General features: G+C 41.6%; 1 protein-coding gene across 1 annotated transcript; it reads left to right on the top strand.

Moving 5' to 3' along the window:
* Positions 1-971: 971 nt before the first annotated feature.
* Positions 972-11806, top strand: LOC310867081 (kelch domain-containing protein 3-like; the record flags this gene model as incomplete). Its single annotated transcript, XM_083776876.1, has 3 exons — positions 972-1625; positions 2452-2476; positions 11013-11806. 3 exons carry the CDS (start codon positions 972-974, stop codon positions 11804-11806), a joined length of 1473 nt encoding a protein of 490 aa, XP_083633002.1.
* Between the last annotated feature and the right edge of the window lie 1635 nt (positions 11807-13441).

Here is a 13441-nt window from a genome sequence, read left to right as displayed (position 1 = left end):
ACTCATCAAAGGCCTGGAGACCATTGACAAATGCATGCTGCCTGGCAAGCTGAAAATCTGGTGCCTGCAGTTCGGCCTACTACCCCGCCTTATGTGGCCACTAACCATGTATGACATCACACTCACAAGAGTTGAGAAGATGGAGAGAATAATTAGCTCTCATCTGAGAAAGTGGTTAGGGGCCCCTCGATGCCTAAGTAGTGTAGCCCTGTATGGCCAGGGGCTACTCCAGCTGCCCCTCTCTAGCCTCACTGAGGAGTTCAAATGCACAAAAGTGAGATTAGAGATGACCCTGACAGAATCAAAGGACACCGTAATCCGAGCTACTGCCCCAACGCTGGCAACAGGAAGGAAGTGGACTGTTAGGAACGCGGTAGAGCAGGCAAAGTCTGCTCTCCACCACAGTGACATCGTGGGCCAAGTTCAACATGGAAGAAGTGGTTTGGGGTTGGGTGAAAAGCGACCCTGCTGGAGCAAAGCGGCCTCCCGGGAGCGGCGTAAAATGGTTGTGGCCGAAGTCCGCCGACAGGAGGAAGCAAGCAGGTGTGTCAAGGCTGTGTCGCAAGTAAAACAGGGCCAGTGGACGAGATGGGATAGTGTGGAAAAGCGAAGCATCAGCTGGAAGGACATGTGGGAGATGGAGACAAGCAGGATAAGTTTCCTTATTCGATCCACCTATGACGTCCTCCCTACCCCTACAAATCTCAACCAATGGTTTGGCGAAGATCCATCATGCCCCCTGTGTTCAACACCAGCTACACTAAGACACATCCTTGTTGGGTGCAAAGTGGGCCTCTCCCAAGGACGATACACCTGGAGGTCTGTCTTTGACTGTGTTGACAGACTTGGTGCGCGGAGACGGTGCGCGGAGACGGTGCGCGTGCACGTGATGCGGCGGCAGCAACAGTGGTGGTGAATTGACGCGGAAAAACAAACTTCTTTACTTTACTACAGCAAGTAAGACAAATAAAATGCCGAACGAGAAAGACAAAGCCACACTGAGGAACACACGTTCTACTCCTAAAATGGAAGATGATATGGAGGAAATCAAAAAATCGCTTGACTTCATGACAGCGGAGCTGTCAAAAGTGACGAAACAACTCAAGCAGCTACCGGGGCTTGTCACCGAGATCAAGCAACTGAAAACCATGATACAGGAGAGAGACAAAACCATTGGGGACCTTGAAAGAAGAGTTCAGGATCTGGAGCAATACACGCGCATGGAAGATGTAATTATATCTGGGCTGGTTGTCAAACCTCGTTCTTATGCGAGAGCCACAGCTGACGGAGGAAATGTCAGTGAAGACGCCGGGGCCGAGGAAATACAATCGCTTGAGAAGCAGGTTGTCCAAATCCTAGCGAGTAACGACATCAACCTCGACCCAAACAACATCTCGGCGTGCCACACCCTTCCTCGGAAGGACGCAACCTCAAAACCTGCAATCATAGTCCGTTTTGTGAACCGAAAACACAAGACCCAGCTATTGATGCAGTGGAAGAAGCTCAAGGGGACCCAGATCTATCTAAATGAATACTTAACCAAAAGGAACGCCGAGATAGCCCGAGAGGCCCGCTCCCTGAAGAGAAGTGGCAAAATCAAATCAACTTGGACGAGAAACTGCAAGGTACTGATACGGCTAAATGGAGAAACCCCTGAGGAAGCAAAAACTGTACTGGTAAGAGATCTCCGAGACCTAGACCCATACAGATAAATAATGCTGGATGATAAAACCTGCAGGAATAGAAAGCCTAAAGTCATGGACATAGAGCTGCTATTCTTCCCCCCCTACTCTGTCACTCCTTGTTTCTCAGTGGCAAGTAACATAATTGACATTTTTTTCGCCTTATTGTTTACTTTTTATAAGCATCTTGCTTTGATCTCCTGGGATTCTGCATGGCTCCTTCAAAATGCTTTCTTTGCTTTTTATTACCTCCATTTTTCCATGGCCCTCTGCATGAAACTTTGCCTATTGGATAGATCTAAGATGTACGCCCCCAAGCTACCTATTTATTTTTTGATCGACTTAGAGGCTGAGTGGTGGACTTATGACTCTACGTTTTTTCCCCTTTTGGACTGGCTTGATACAGTAGTGATCATTATTTTTTCTTTCAACCTTCTCCTTTTTTCCTTTTGTTGGACAAACACTATGGCTGCGTGTGTGTGTGTGCGTGCGTGCGTGCGCATGTACGTGCAGATGCCTTTCGTGCTGGACTGTGCTGGTGTGTGCGTTTGCGTGCCTACGTTAAACAAGTACTGCCTTGCCCATAACAATGACACTATGGCTGCGTGTGTGTGTGTGCGTGCGCATGTACGTGCAGATGCCTTTCGTGCTGGACTGTGCTGGTGTGTGCGTTTGCGTGCCTACGTTAAATATGGACTGCCTTGCCCATAACAATGACACTATGGCTGCATGTGTGTGTGCGCGTGTGTGCGTGCGCATATACGTGCAGATGCCTTTCGTGCTGGACTGTGCTGGTGTGTGCGTCTGCGTGCCTACGTTAAATATGGACTGCCTTGCCCATAACAATGACACAAAATAAGGAAGATTACCTGTTCCCCTTCTGGGATATCGATGACCACACATTTAAATCAACTGCTAACGAATATTGTGGGGTCGACTACAAGCACACAACGAACACTAACTATGAAAAGTTAAATCTGAAAAACTTCAACCCCATGGAATACAAGATGCATGATTTTGAAAATGATATAGACCCTGATAATAACTTCTTTAATAATGTAAATAATAACTGTGAGTATTACACTGATGATCAATTCAAAGGTTTCAGTATGGAAGGTGCCTTTTCAATCATACATTTCAATGCAAGGAGTCTATATAAAAACTATGATAAAATTGAGAATTATTTGAGACAATTCAATAAATTTAAAGTCATTGCGGCATCCGAAACCTGGCTAGATAAGGACAAGGGCTATGATGTGGACATTGAGGGATATGAGTTGTTCACAATTGATAGGACAAATAAAAAGGCAGGTGGAGTTGCATTATATGTAGATTCAGATTTGAGATGTAAAATAGTTCCTGAAATGTCAAATACCATTGATGGAATTATGGAATACCTAACTATAGAGATTGCTGTTGAAGAATCAAAAAACATAATTATCAGCTGTGTATACAGAACACCTGGATCCTGTATAGACACATTCAACAAAATACTAGATAGCCTATTACGTACTAATAACAAACTCCATATCGTGTGTGGTGACTTCAATGCCGACCTTTTGAACCCCCATGGGAATAATAAAATAACAGAGTTTATCAATACAATGTATAGCAACAGTTTATTCCCTGTAATCACCAAACCAAGTCGAATCACAGCAGAAACAGCCACACTGATAGACAATATATTTATAAATGCAATAGAATGCCAAACTACAGCAGGATTACTCATAAATGACATTTCAGACCATCTACCCGTCTTTGGTATCTTCCACCAACTTCTTAAAAAGGAAACAAATATAAATGTACAAAATCACAAACTGACCCGATGTAGAACACCTAGAGCGGTGGCTGCCCTTGAAGTGGACCTAAGCACACAGTCTTGGAATGAGGTATATGCCACTGAGGACCCAGACCAAGCCTATGAGGCCTTTTTGTCCATCCTACTTAAATTATATGATAAACACTGTCCACTAAAAACATCTACAAACAAAAATAAGAGACAGGATAAACCATGGATCACAAAAGGCCTAGAGAATGCATGCAAAAAGAAAAACGTACTATATAGACTATTCATGAAACGCAGAACGAAGGATGCAGAAAATAGATATAAAACATACAAAAATAAATTACTAAGTATTATAAGGATACAAAAGAAGGAGTATTATCATAACGTTAGCCTCATAGGATAAATGCCTAAGTCATTTTTTATGATTTTCGGATAATAAGAAAAAACACATTTTCTCGCAAGTATGTAAGAGTTTTTAATCCAGATTTTTACAATGGCTTCCTGAGGGGTTAACTAAATGTTTTTTACAAAAAGATAAACATGAGAGTCATTCCATAACAAACAAAAGTGACTTAGGCCATTTTCAAGAAAATAATCTGTGATTTAGGCATTTTTTAATACATGTCTACTAAACACCTGGGGGTCTATTAGAGTGATGTTAACTCCATACTAAACACCTGGGGGTCTATTAGAGTAATGTTAACTCCATACTAAACACCTGGGGGTCTATTAGAGTGATGTTAACTCCATACTAAACACCTGGGGGTCTATTAGAGTAATGTTAACTCCATACTAAACACCTGGGGGTCTATTAGAGTGATGTTAACTCCATACTAAACACCTGGGGGTCTATTAGAGTAATGTTAACTCCATACTAAACACCTGGGGGTCTATTAGAGTAATGTTAACTCCATACTAAACACCTGGGGGTCTATTAGAGTAATGTTAACTCCATACTAAACACCTGGGGGTCTATTAGAGTGATGTTAACTCCATACTAAACACCTGGGGGTCTATTAGAGTAATGCTAACTCCATACTAAACACCTGGGGGTCTATTAGAGTAATGTTAACTCCATACTAATCACCTGGGGGTCTATTAGAGTAATGTTAACTCCATACTAAACACCTGGGGGTCTATTAGAGTAATGTTAACTCCATACTAAACACCTGGGGGTCTATTAGAGTGATGTTAACTCCATACAGAACACCTGGGGGTCTATTAGAGTAATGTTAACTCCATACTAAACACCTGGGGGTCTATTAGAGTAATGTTAACTCCATACTAAACACCTGGGGGTCTATTAGAGTGATGTTAACTCCATACTAAACACCTGGGGGTCTATTAGAGTAATGTTAACTCCATACTAAACACCTGGGGGTCTATTAGAGTGATGTTAACTCCATACTAAACACCTGGGGGTCTATTAGAGTAATGTTAACTCCATACTAAACACCTGGGGGTCTATTAGAGTAATGTTAACTCCATACTAAACACCTGGGGGTCTATTAGAGTGATGTTAACTCCATACTAAACACCTGGGGGTCTATTAGAGTAATGTTAACTCCATACTAAACACCTGGGGGTCTATTAGAGTGATGTTAACTCCATACTAAACACCTTGGGTTCTATTAGAGTAATGTTAACTCCATACTAAACACCTGGGGGTCTATTAGAGTAATGTTAACTCCATACTAAACACCTGGGGGTCTATTAGAGTGATGTTAACTCCATACTAAACACCTGGGGGTCTATTAGAGTAATGCTAACTCCATACTAAACACCTGGGGGTCTATTAGAGTAATGTTAACTCCATACTAATCACCTGGGGGTCTATTAGAGTAATGTTAACTCCATACTAAACACCTGGGGGTCTATTAGAGTAATGTTAACTCCATACTAAACACCTGGGGGTCTATTAGAGTGATGTTAACTCCATACAGAACACCTTGGGGTCTATTAGAGTAATGTTAACTCCATACTAAACACCTGGGGGTCTATTAGAGTAATGTTAACTCCATACTAAACACCTCGGGGTCTATTAGAGTAATGTTAACTCCATACTAAACACCTGGGGGTCTATTAGAGTGATGTTAACTCCATACTAAACACCTGTGGGTCTATTAGAGTAATGTTAACTCCATACTAAACACCTGTGGGTCTATTAGAGTAATGTTAACTCCATACTAAACACCTGGGGGTCTGTTAGAGTAATGTTAACTCCATACTAAACACCTGGGGGTCTATTAGAGTAATGTTAACTCCATACTAAACACCTGTGGGTCTATTCGAGTAATGTTAACTCCATACTAAACACCTGGGGGTCTATTAGAGTGATGTTAACTCCATACTAAACACCTGGGGGTCTATTAGAGTAATGTTAACTCCATAGTAAACACCTGGGGGTCTATTAGAGTAATGTTAACTCCATACTAAACACCTGGGGGTCTATTAGAGTAATGTTAACTCCATACTAAACACCTGGGGGTCTATTAGAGTAATGTTAACTCCATACTAAACACCTGGGGGTCTATTAGAGTGATGTTAACTCCATACTAAACACCTGGGGGTCTATTGGAGTAATGTTAACTCCATACTAAACACCTGGGGGTCTGTTAGAGTAATGTTAACTCCATACAGAACACCTGGGGGTCTATTAGAGTGATGTTAACTCCATACTAAACACCTGGGGGTCTATTAGAGTAATGTTAACTCCATACTAAACACCTGGGGGTCTATTAGAGTAATGTTAACTCCATACTAAACACCTGGGGGTCTATTAGAGTAATGTTAACTCCATACTAAACACCTGGGGGTCTATTAGAGTGATGTTAACTCCATACTAAACACCTGGGGGTCTATTAGAGTAATGTTAACTCCATACTAAACACCTGGGGGTCTATTAGAGTAATGTTAACTCCATACTAAACACCTGGGGGTCTATTAGAGTAATGTTAACTCCATACTAAACACCTGGGGGTCTATTAGAGTAATGTTAACTCCATACTAAACACCTGGGGGTCTATTAGAGTAACTGTTGTTTGCTGTGTATGCAATGTAAAAATGCCCAAGTCACACAAAGTGAGTTAGGCGGCAACGTAAAAATGCTCAAATCACACAAGTGACTTAGGCAGATCATCATTTTTGAAGATAGTGAGCTTTGTGATTGGCTGAGGACATAGGCGCTAATCCAGGACGATGCAGCAGCCCCAGGAGAGCACCTGTAGGCAGAAATCTCAATTTCGCCAAAAAATGACTTAGGCATTTATCCTATGAGGCTAACGATAAACAATTAGAATATCACAGAAACAATATACAAGGGACTTGGAAAATATTAAATAGTATAATTAAAAAAGGTAAAGCAAAAGCAGAATACCCAAACCAATTCATTAAAGATAATGTAATATTAAATAAAACAAATGAAATAGCCAATGAATTTAACAACTTCTTTGTAAACGTAGGACCTAATTTAGCAAAAGAGATTGTGGAGCCGAGAGATACTACTAATTTAAATGAAAGAAATATTAAACAAAATCCATACTCTATATTCATAAGGTGTGTACATGAAAAGGAAATCATAGAAATAGTGAAAAAATTCCAAAATAAAAAATCAACAGACAATACAGATATTGATATGATGCTTGTCAAGGATATTATAAACACCATAGTAACACCACTCACATATATATGTAACCAATCCTTCCAAACCGGCATCTTCCCTAGCAAAATGAAAACGGCAAAAGTCATTCCAATATTCAAAACCGGCGAAAAATCCCAATTCACAAACTACAGACCAATCTCTCTGCTCTCACAATTTTCCAAGATCCTAGAAAAGCTGTTTGTGGCCAGACTCGATAGTTTTATAGATAAACATAACTTAATAAGTAACCATCAATATGGGTTCAGGGCAAATAGATCCACTTCAATGGCAGTCATAGATCTAGTAGAACAAATATCGAAAGCAGTAGACGACAAACAATATACAGTAGGGGTATTCATTGACCTGAGAAAGGCCTTTGACACTATTCACCATGAACTATTACTGAAAAAAACTGGAAAGATACGGTGTAAGAGGAACTGCAAACTCATGGTTGAGGAGCTACCTTGGAGACAGAACACAATTTGTACACATGAACGGTGTAGATTCTGAAGAGCAAGGAATCACATATGGAGTCCCACAGGGCTCTGTATTGGGTCCAAAGCTATTTATTATGTACATAAATGACGTCTGCGATGTATTGAAACAAATGAGCTGTGTCTTGTTTGCTGACGACACTAGTCTGTGCTGCTCAGGAAAACACCTTGATCAGCTCTTGGATACAGTTCAAAATGAGCTTACAATATTAAAGAAATGGTTCGACATTAATAAACTATCACTAAATTTAAATAAAACTAAATTCATGATTTTCAGTAATAGATCAATTAACAGAGAGGCTAAAATCATGATAAACAAAGTAGAAATTGAACGCGTGTTTGAGAATAAATTCTTAGGTATAATTATTGACAGTAAACTTAATTGGAAACCGCATATAAATAATCTAAGGACAAAATTATCTAAAACCATTGCTATAATGTATAAAGCTAAACCTATTCTAAACCAGAACTCCTTATATATGCTGTATTGCTCCCTCGTACTCCCATACATCAATTACTGTGTGGAGGTATGGGGGAACAACTACAAAACAACTATCCAGCCAATATTCCTACTACAAAAAAAAGCCATAAGAATTGTCACCCAATCTGATTATTACGCACCAACCAACCTATTATTCATTCAATTAAACACCCTAAAACTCAAAGATATAGTAGACCTAAACACCGCAATAACAATGTATAAGGCACACAATCACCTGCTCCCGAGCTGTATCCAAGAGCTGTTCTGGCCTAGAGAGAGCCGCTACAGTCTAAGAGGCACTTCCATTTTCAAACAAATAAATACTAGAACAAACATCAGAGAGAGGTGCATATCTGTCAGAGGGGTCAAGCTGTGGAATGGAGATGATGAACTAAAAAACTGTAGTACATTAAATAAATTTAAAAAATTGTATAGATCAAAAATAGTAGAAACATATAGAACATTGATATGATGTTTTGTTTTCTCGTTTTGTGTTTGTTTTTGTTGTTGTTTTGTTCTTTTCTTTTTTTGTCTTGTTCCTGTTAACTGTATTGTCCTGTCTGTCTTTGTTTTTGTTTTATGTTATGTTTGTTTGTTTTGTTGTTTTTTTTTCTCCCTTCCGTTTGCCTTGTTGTACTATTCTACTTATGAAAGCCATTTATTTTTTAGAAGGGTAGGCACTATAAGCTTTGGCTTCAGCCTACACCTTTTTGGTCTGTTTCTTTTGCAAATTTTTTTTATTGATTTGTTTGATTGATTTGTTATAATGACCAAAACAAATAAAACTCTAACTCTAACTAAGTACTCAAGGGCTTGGCAGCAACTCTGGAAAGCAGGAGAACCACCATCAATGCCTTGCCGCCCAGAGTAACCAAATCGGCCAACCCAATCGCGTTTGTTCGAGAAGGGCAACAAGGACAGCGGAAGTTCCCTCCAAGGCCCGGGTTAGGTGAACTGGAGACAACCAGAGACTGGCAGATGCTGGTGGACTTGGGCCAACGACTCACAGTTCCACCAGAAATCGTCATCACCAACCTGAGGCCTGACCTAGTCCTGTGGTCCAACTCACAGCGCACAGTGTACTTTGTGGAGCTTACAGTCCCTTGGGAGGATGCAGTTCAGGAAGCCTTTGAAAGAAAGAAACTGCGATATTCAGATCTTGCAGCAGAGGCAGAACAGCGGGGCTGGAGAGCAAAGGTCTGTCCAGCAGAAGTTGGATGTTGGGGTTTTGTGGCAACATCAACTGTGAGGCGGATGAAGGACCTTGGCATCAGCGGACAAGTCCTACGTCGGGCCATCAAGGAGCTATCCAGACTGGCAGAGTGGAGTAGCCAGTTGCTCTGGCTGAAAAGGAAAGACCCTAGCTGGTCTCCCAAATAAGCAGGCTGGGCAGATGCAGAGGGGGGTGCTTCTGGGACGCCAGAATGCACTGCTGAGCCTACTGGAGACGTCGTGGGGTTAAATCAGCGAAACGTTGGTGAAAGTAGGACCCCACTTGACAGGTATGCGGTCAAGTGCAAGCCTGGCTCAGGGAGTAGGACGCCCCTGCCTTGCAGAGTCCCTAGGCACTTTGGACTTATCATCATGTCCTGTGTTTTCGAAATCATCACTAAAGCAACGGCAGGCATGTAGCATAAAAGAATAATGTTGATAAAATATGTCAAATTTCACAACTCAAATTTCACAATAACTATAGACTGTTTAGCCCCTCCTCCTTTTTTTTTGGGGGGGGGGGACAAAAATTTGAATAAAAAACATTTGGTTATAAAGTTAAAGTTCTGTATTCTGATGGAAATCCTTGCTTTAGGGTCGATTTGAGCCAATTAGAGCACACTCGTTTGATTTGAGCCAATCAGAGCCCACTCGTTTCATTTCAGCCAATCAGAGCGTACTCATTGGTTCTTGAGTTATAATAGTCTACTCAATTATTTGTGTCATCATAATAGCTCTGTTCTGATTGGATGGAACTGCCATCCCGACGTGAAGATGCATTTCATGTCTACTAAAGCGCCTCTTCTGATTGGATGAAACTGCTATACCGACGCATCACTGAAGTGGCAATAATCACGTTAAACCACACCCTCAACAAGGAAGTGAGTTGATCAATAGAATCAATTTGGGTTTTTACGGCGTTGTCCATTTTCTTGCTTCAAATGTTTTCAAAAACATTCTTGAGAGCAACGTTTAGTTACTAGTCCAATGGGTTAGTTAGTAGGTGCTGTTAGACAACCAATAAGGTTTGGGTTAGTTAATAGGTGCTGTTAGACAACCAATAAGGTTTGGGTTAGTTAGTAGGTGCTGTTAGACAACCAATAAGGTTTGGGTTAGTTAGTAGGACTGTTAGACGACCAATAAGGAGCAATTTGAGGCGCTTCCTATTCATGCCAGTCCATTTCCTCACAAACAGTCCGGTTCCGGATGTTGCCTGTCTGTGTTTATTCATCTCCATGGCCCAAATATGGAGGAATGACGTCATAGTATTGACAGCAGTATTGTCTTTAGCTCATAGCTATCCTGCAATATGACGTAATCATGGAATGACATCACAACCATATCATTGTTCTTTATAAATAACAGTGCAATGCACTAAACAGTTAGTGATTTGCAACAAGGAGACCTCAGCTGCATTCATCCTAACAAGTTAGTCTGTAAGTTAGTTGTCAACGCTCATTGACGGTGGACCTGCTGTGTGAAATGTTTCACTGGACGATACATCTGGAAGGAGAACATTGGAAGGACCAGGCTGCTGCTGTGGTGGTCGGACACGAGATCTACTGCTTTGGAGGGGACGTAAACCAGAGGAGACGAGATCACATTGAAGTACACGTTTTCAACACAGCGTCTTTATGTTGGAGGAAGTTGACCCCAGGGACCCCTGGAACAGGAGAACCTCACCTTGAGGTTCCCTCCAGGCGTGAGGGTCACACAGCTGTGCTGATAGAATATACTGTCTACCTCTGGGGAGGGTGGACTAACCCAGGTCGCTGCAACGTGCTTTATGCCTTTGATGTCGACGCCCACACATGGTTCAAACCACAGGTTTCTGGGACCGTTCCAGAGGGGAGGGCCAAGCACTCAGCCTGTGTCTTGGGGAAGGTCATGTATATCCATGGAGGATGGACCCAGACTAGATTCACTAATGACATCTACAAGTTGGGCACCACCTCAATGGTCTGGTCTTTAATCATCACCAGAGGAACTCCACTTCCTGTTTCATACTGTCACTCTGCTACCATCATCGGGTCAAAGATGTTTGTATTTGGGGGCTATGGGAGGGGTCAGCACCACTACACCATCAGAGTGTTTGACACAGAGACCAACTATTGGGTGTACAAACCTTCTACACAGATTCTACCAGAAGGACGCTCTGATCATTCAGCCTTTACCTACAATGGAGAGCTGTACATATTTCGTGGTCTCAATGAAAAGGGCCATTACTTAAATGATCTGTGGAGATTCAACCCAGAAACCTTCTTCTGGAAGAAGGTTGAGCCCAAGGGGAAACGCCCACATGAGAAGAGGAAAATGTGCTGTTGCATGGTGGGAGATCGTGTCATCCTCTTTGGAGCAGACAACAGACCAGCTGACCTGTATGTCTTAGACTTCAGTCCTAGCCTCAAGACATTATGTAAGCTAGCAGTTATTCAGTACGGTCTGGAGCAGTCTGAACTCACACACAACATCAGATGGGAACTGGCAGCCATGACTAGCAACAGCAGCTGAGAAAATAAACATAGTCCTCTAAACGAAAACTTAAACTGAACAAAAACAGTGAGCAAACTCGAATACATAAAATAACCTAATAATTTGACAGAGATGTGTCCAGTTCAGCTCCTGTCTCGCCTGCTTTGTGAACAGAAGCTATGTTTAGCTCGCTGCGTAGCCACATACGTATTAACTAGGGATGCACCGAAAGGGAAATTCTTGGCCGAAACCGAATATCGAATATAGGAAACAGTTGGCCGAAAACCGAATACCGAATAGCCAAATACATATTTGTTATAAAGCTACCTGATTATGGCAAAAGACATGATTATGGCAAAACCTAACTTAAATAATAAACACTTATGGGTCCATTAAAAAGCATCTAATCAATTGGAGGCTTTGTGATTAATTAATCTCAATTAATCACATTTTAATCGCATATCAATAGGCCTATTTGACCTGAGCAGTGAGCTTTTTTTTCTACATAAGCATAGGGAATAAAACAAGTAGTAATAATAATAGTGATAATAATATTATTTATATAAAGCTTCTCTGAGTACTTATCGACACTTTTCAAGGAGAACATGAGAAAACAAATAAAAACAACTTTATTAGAGAAAAACTAAGACTATGGAATAAAATAAATTAAAGTGGAATGAGATAGCAATATTCCAGAGGTGGGTTTGAGTTTTGGGAAGGGCATCGTTTTGACAGGTCTGCCTGCTGTGGACAGTGAAACCCTGACCATTAAACAAGCAGAGGCAACGATAGTCTATCATTCATTGTTAAAGCTCCAAATGATATTCCCATTCGTCTTTGTGTCTGCCCGTGTAAACGCAGCAGCGAGTTTGAGGTGTTGGGGAACGGATGGAAAGTACTGTTAAAACTAACGTTAGCTCCCATGCTAGCTATAGCTTCCCTCGTCAACAGACCACCACCCGTCCACAGATCGGGTGGAAGAGCTGCTGATATCACGTTGCTTGTGCCCGTGGATGGGAAATAAGATTTAAAAGGCTATGGAAGCGTGGATGTGTGGAAGTTGTGTCGGATCTGCCTGTGCATTGAAGCATTCCGTGACTGCTGCTCGTACGTTGTGTTGTGACTGCTGGCTGCTGCCTGCTGAGCTGATGCAAGAGCGTCATAAGCATGCGCCATTCCTGCGCTGAAAGTAGCAGATCTACAAGCTGTCTACCCGTCGCAATGCACAGCGCGTTGGGCTTGTACATCTGTGTTTTTCCCGCAGTTTAGTTCAATTCACAACTTTAGGACCACTACTACTATTCGGTGATATTTTTCGGCTTATTTGAGCCGAAACCGAATAGGCCGAAAATAATTTTTTAGCCATTTTCGGCCGAATATTTTCGGTGGCCGAATTTTCGGTGCATCCCTAGTATTAACAGAAGCTATGTTTAGCTCGCTCCGTAGCCACATACGTATTAACAGAAGCTATGTTTGGCTCGCTGCGTAGCCACATATGTATTAACATAAGCTATGTTTAGCTCGCTGCGTAGCCACATACAAATTAACAGAAGCTATGTTTAGCTCGCTGCGTAGCCACGTATTACATACACGTGTGGTGAGAGCAGAAGAGTAGTGCTGCCAATAAATATTCCATATTCCAATGAATATCCAAATGTAAAAAATAAAAAGAAT

Source organism: Protomyctophum parallelum (assembly GCF_964188405.1).
Source record: "Protomyctophum parallelum genome assembly, chromosome: 11".
In the NCBI taxonomy this organism is placed as follows: Eukaryota; Metazoa; Chordata; class Actinopteri; order Myctophiformes; family Myctophidae; genus Protomyctophum; species Protomyctophum parallelum.
Note: the sequence above shows the minus strand (reverse complement) of the source record. Positions and strands in the feature narration are given on the sequence as shown.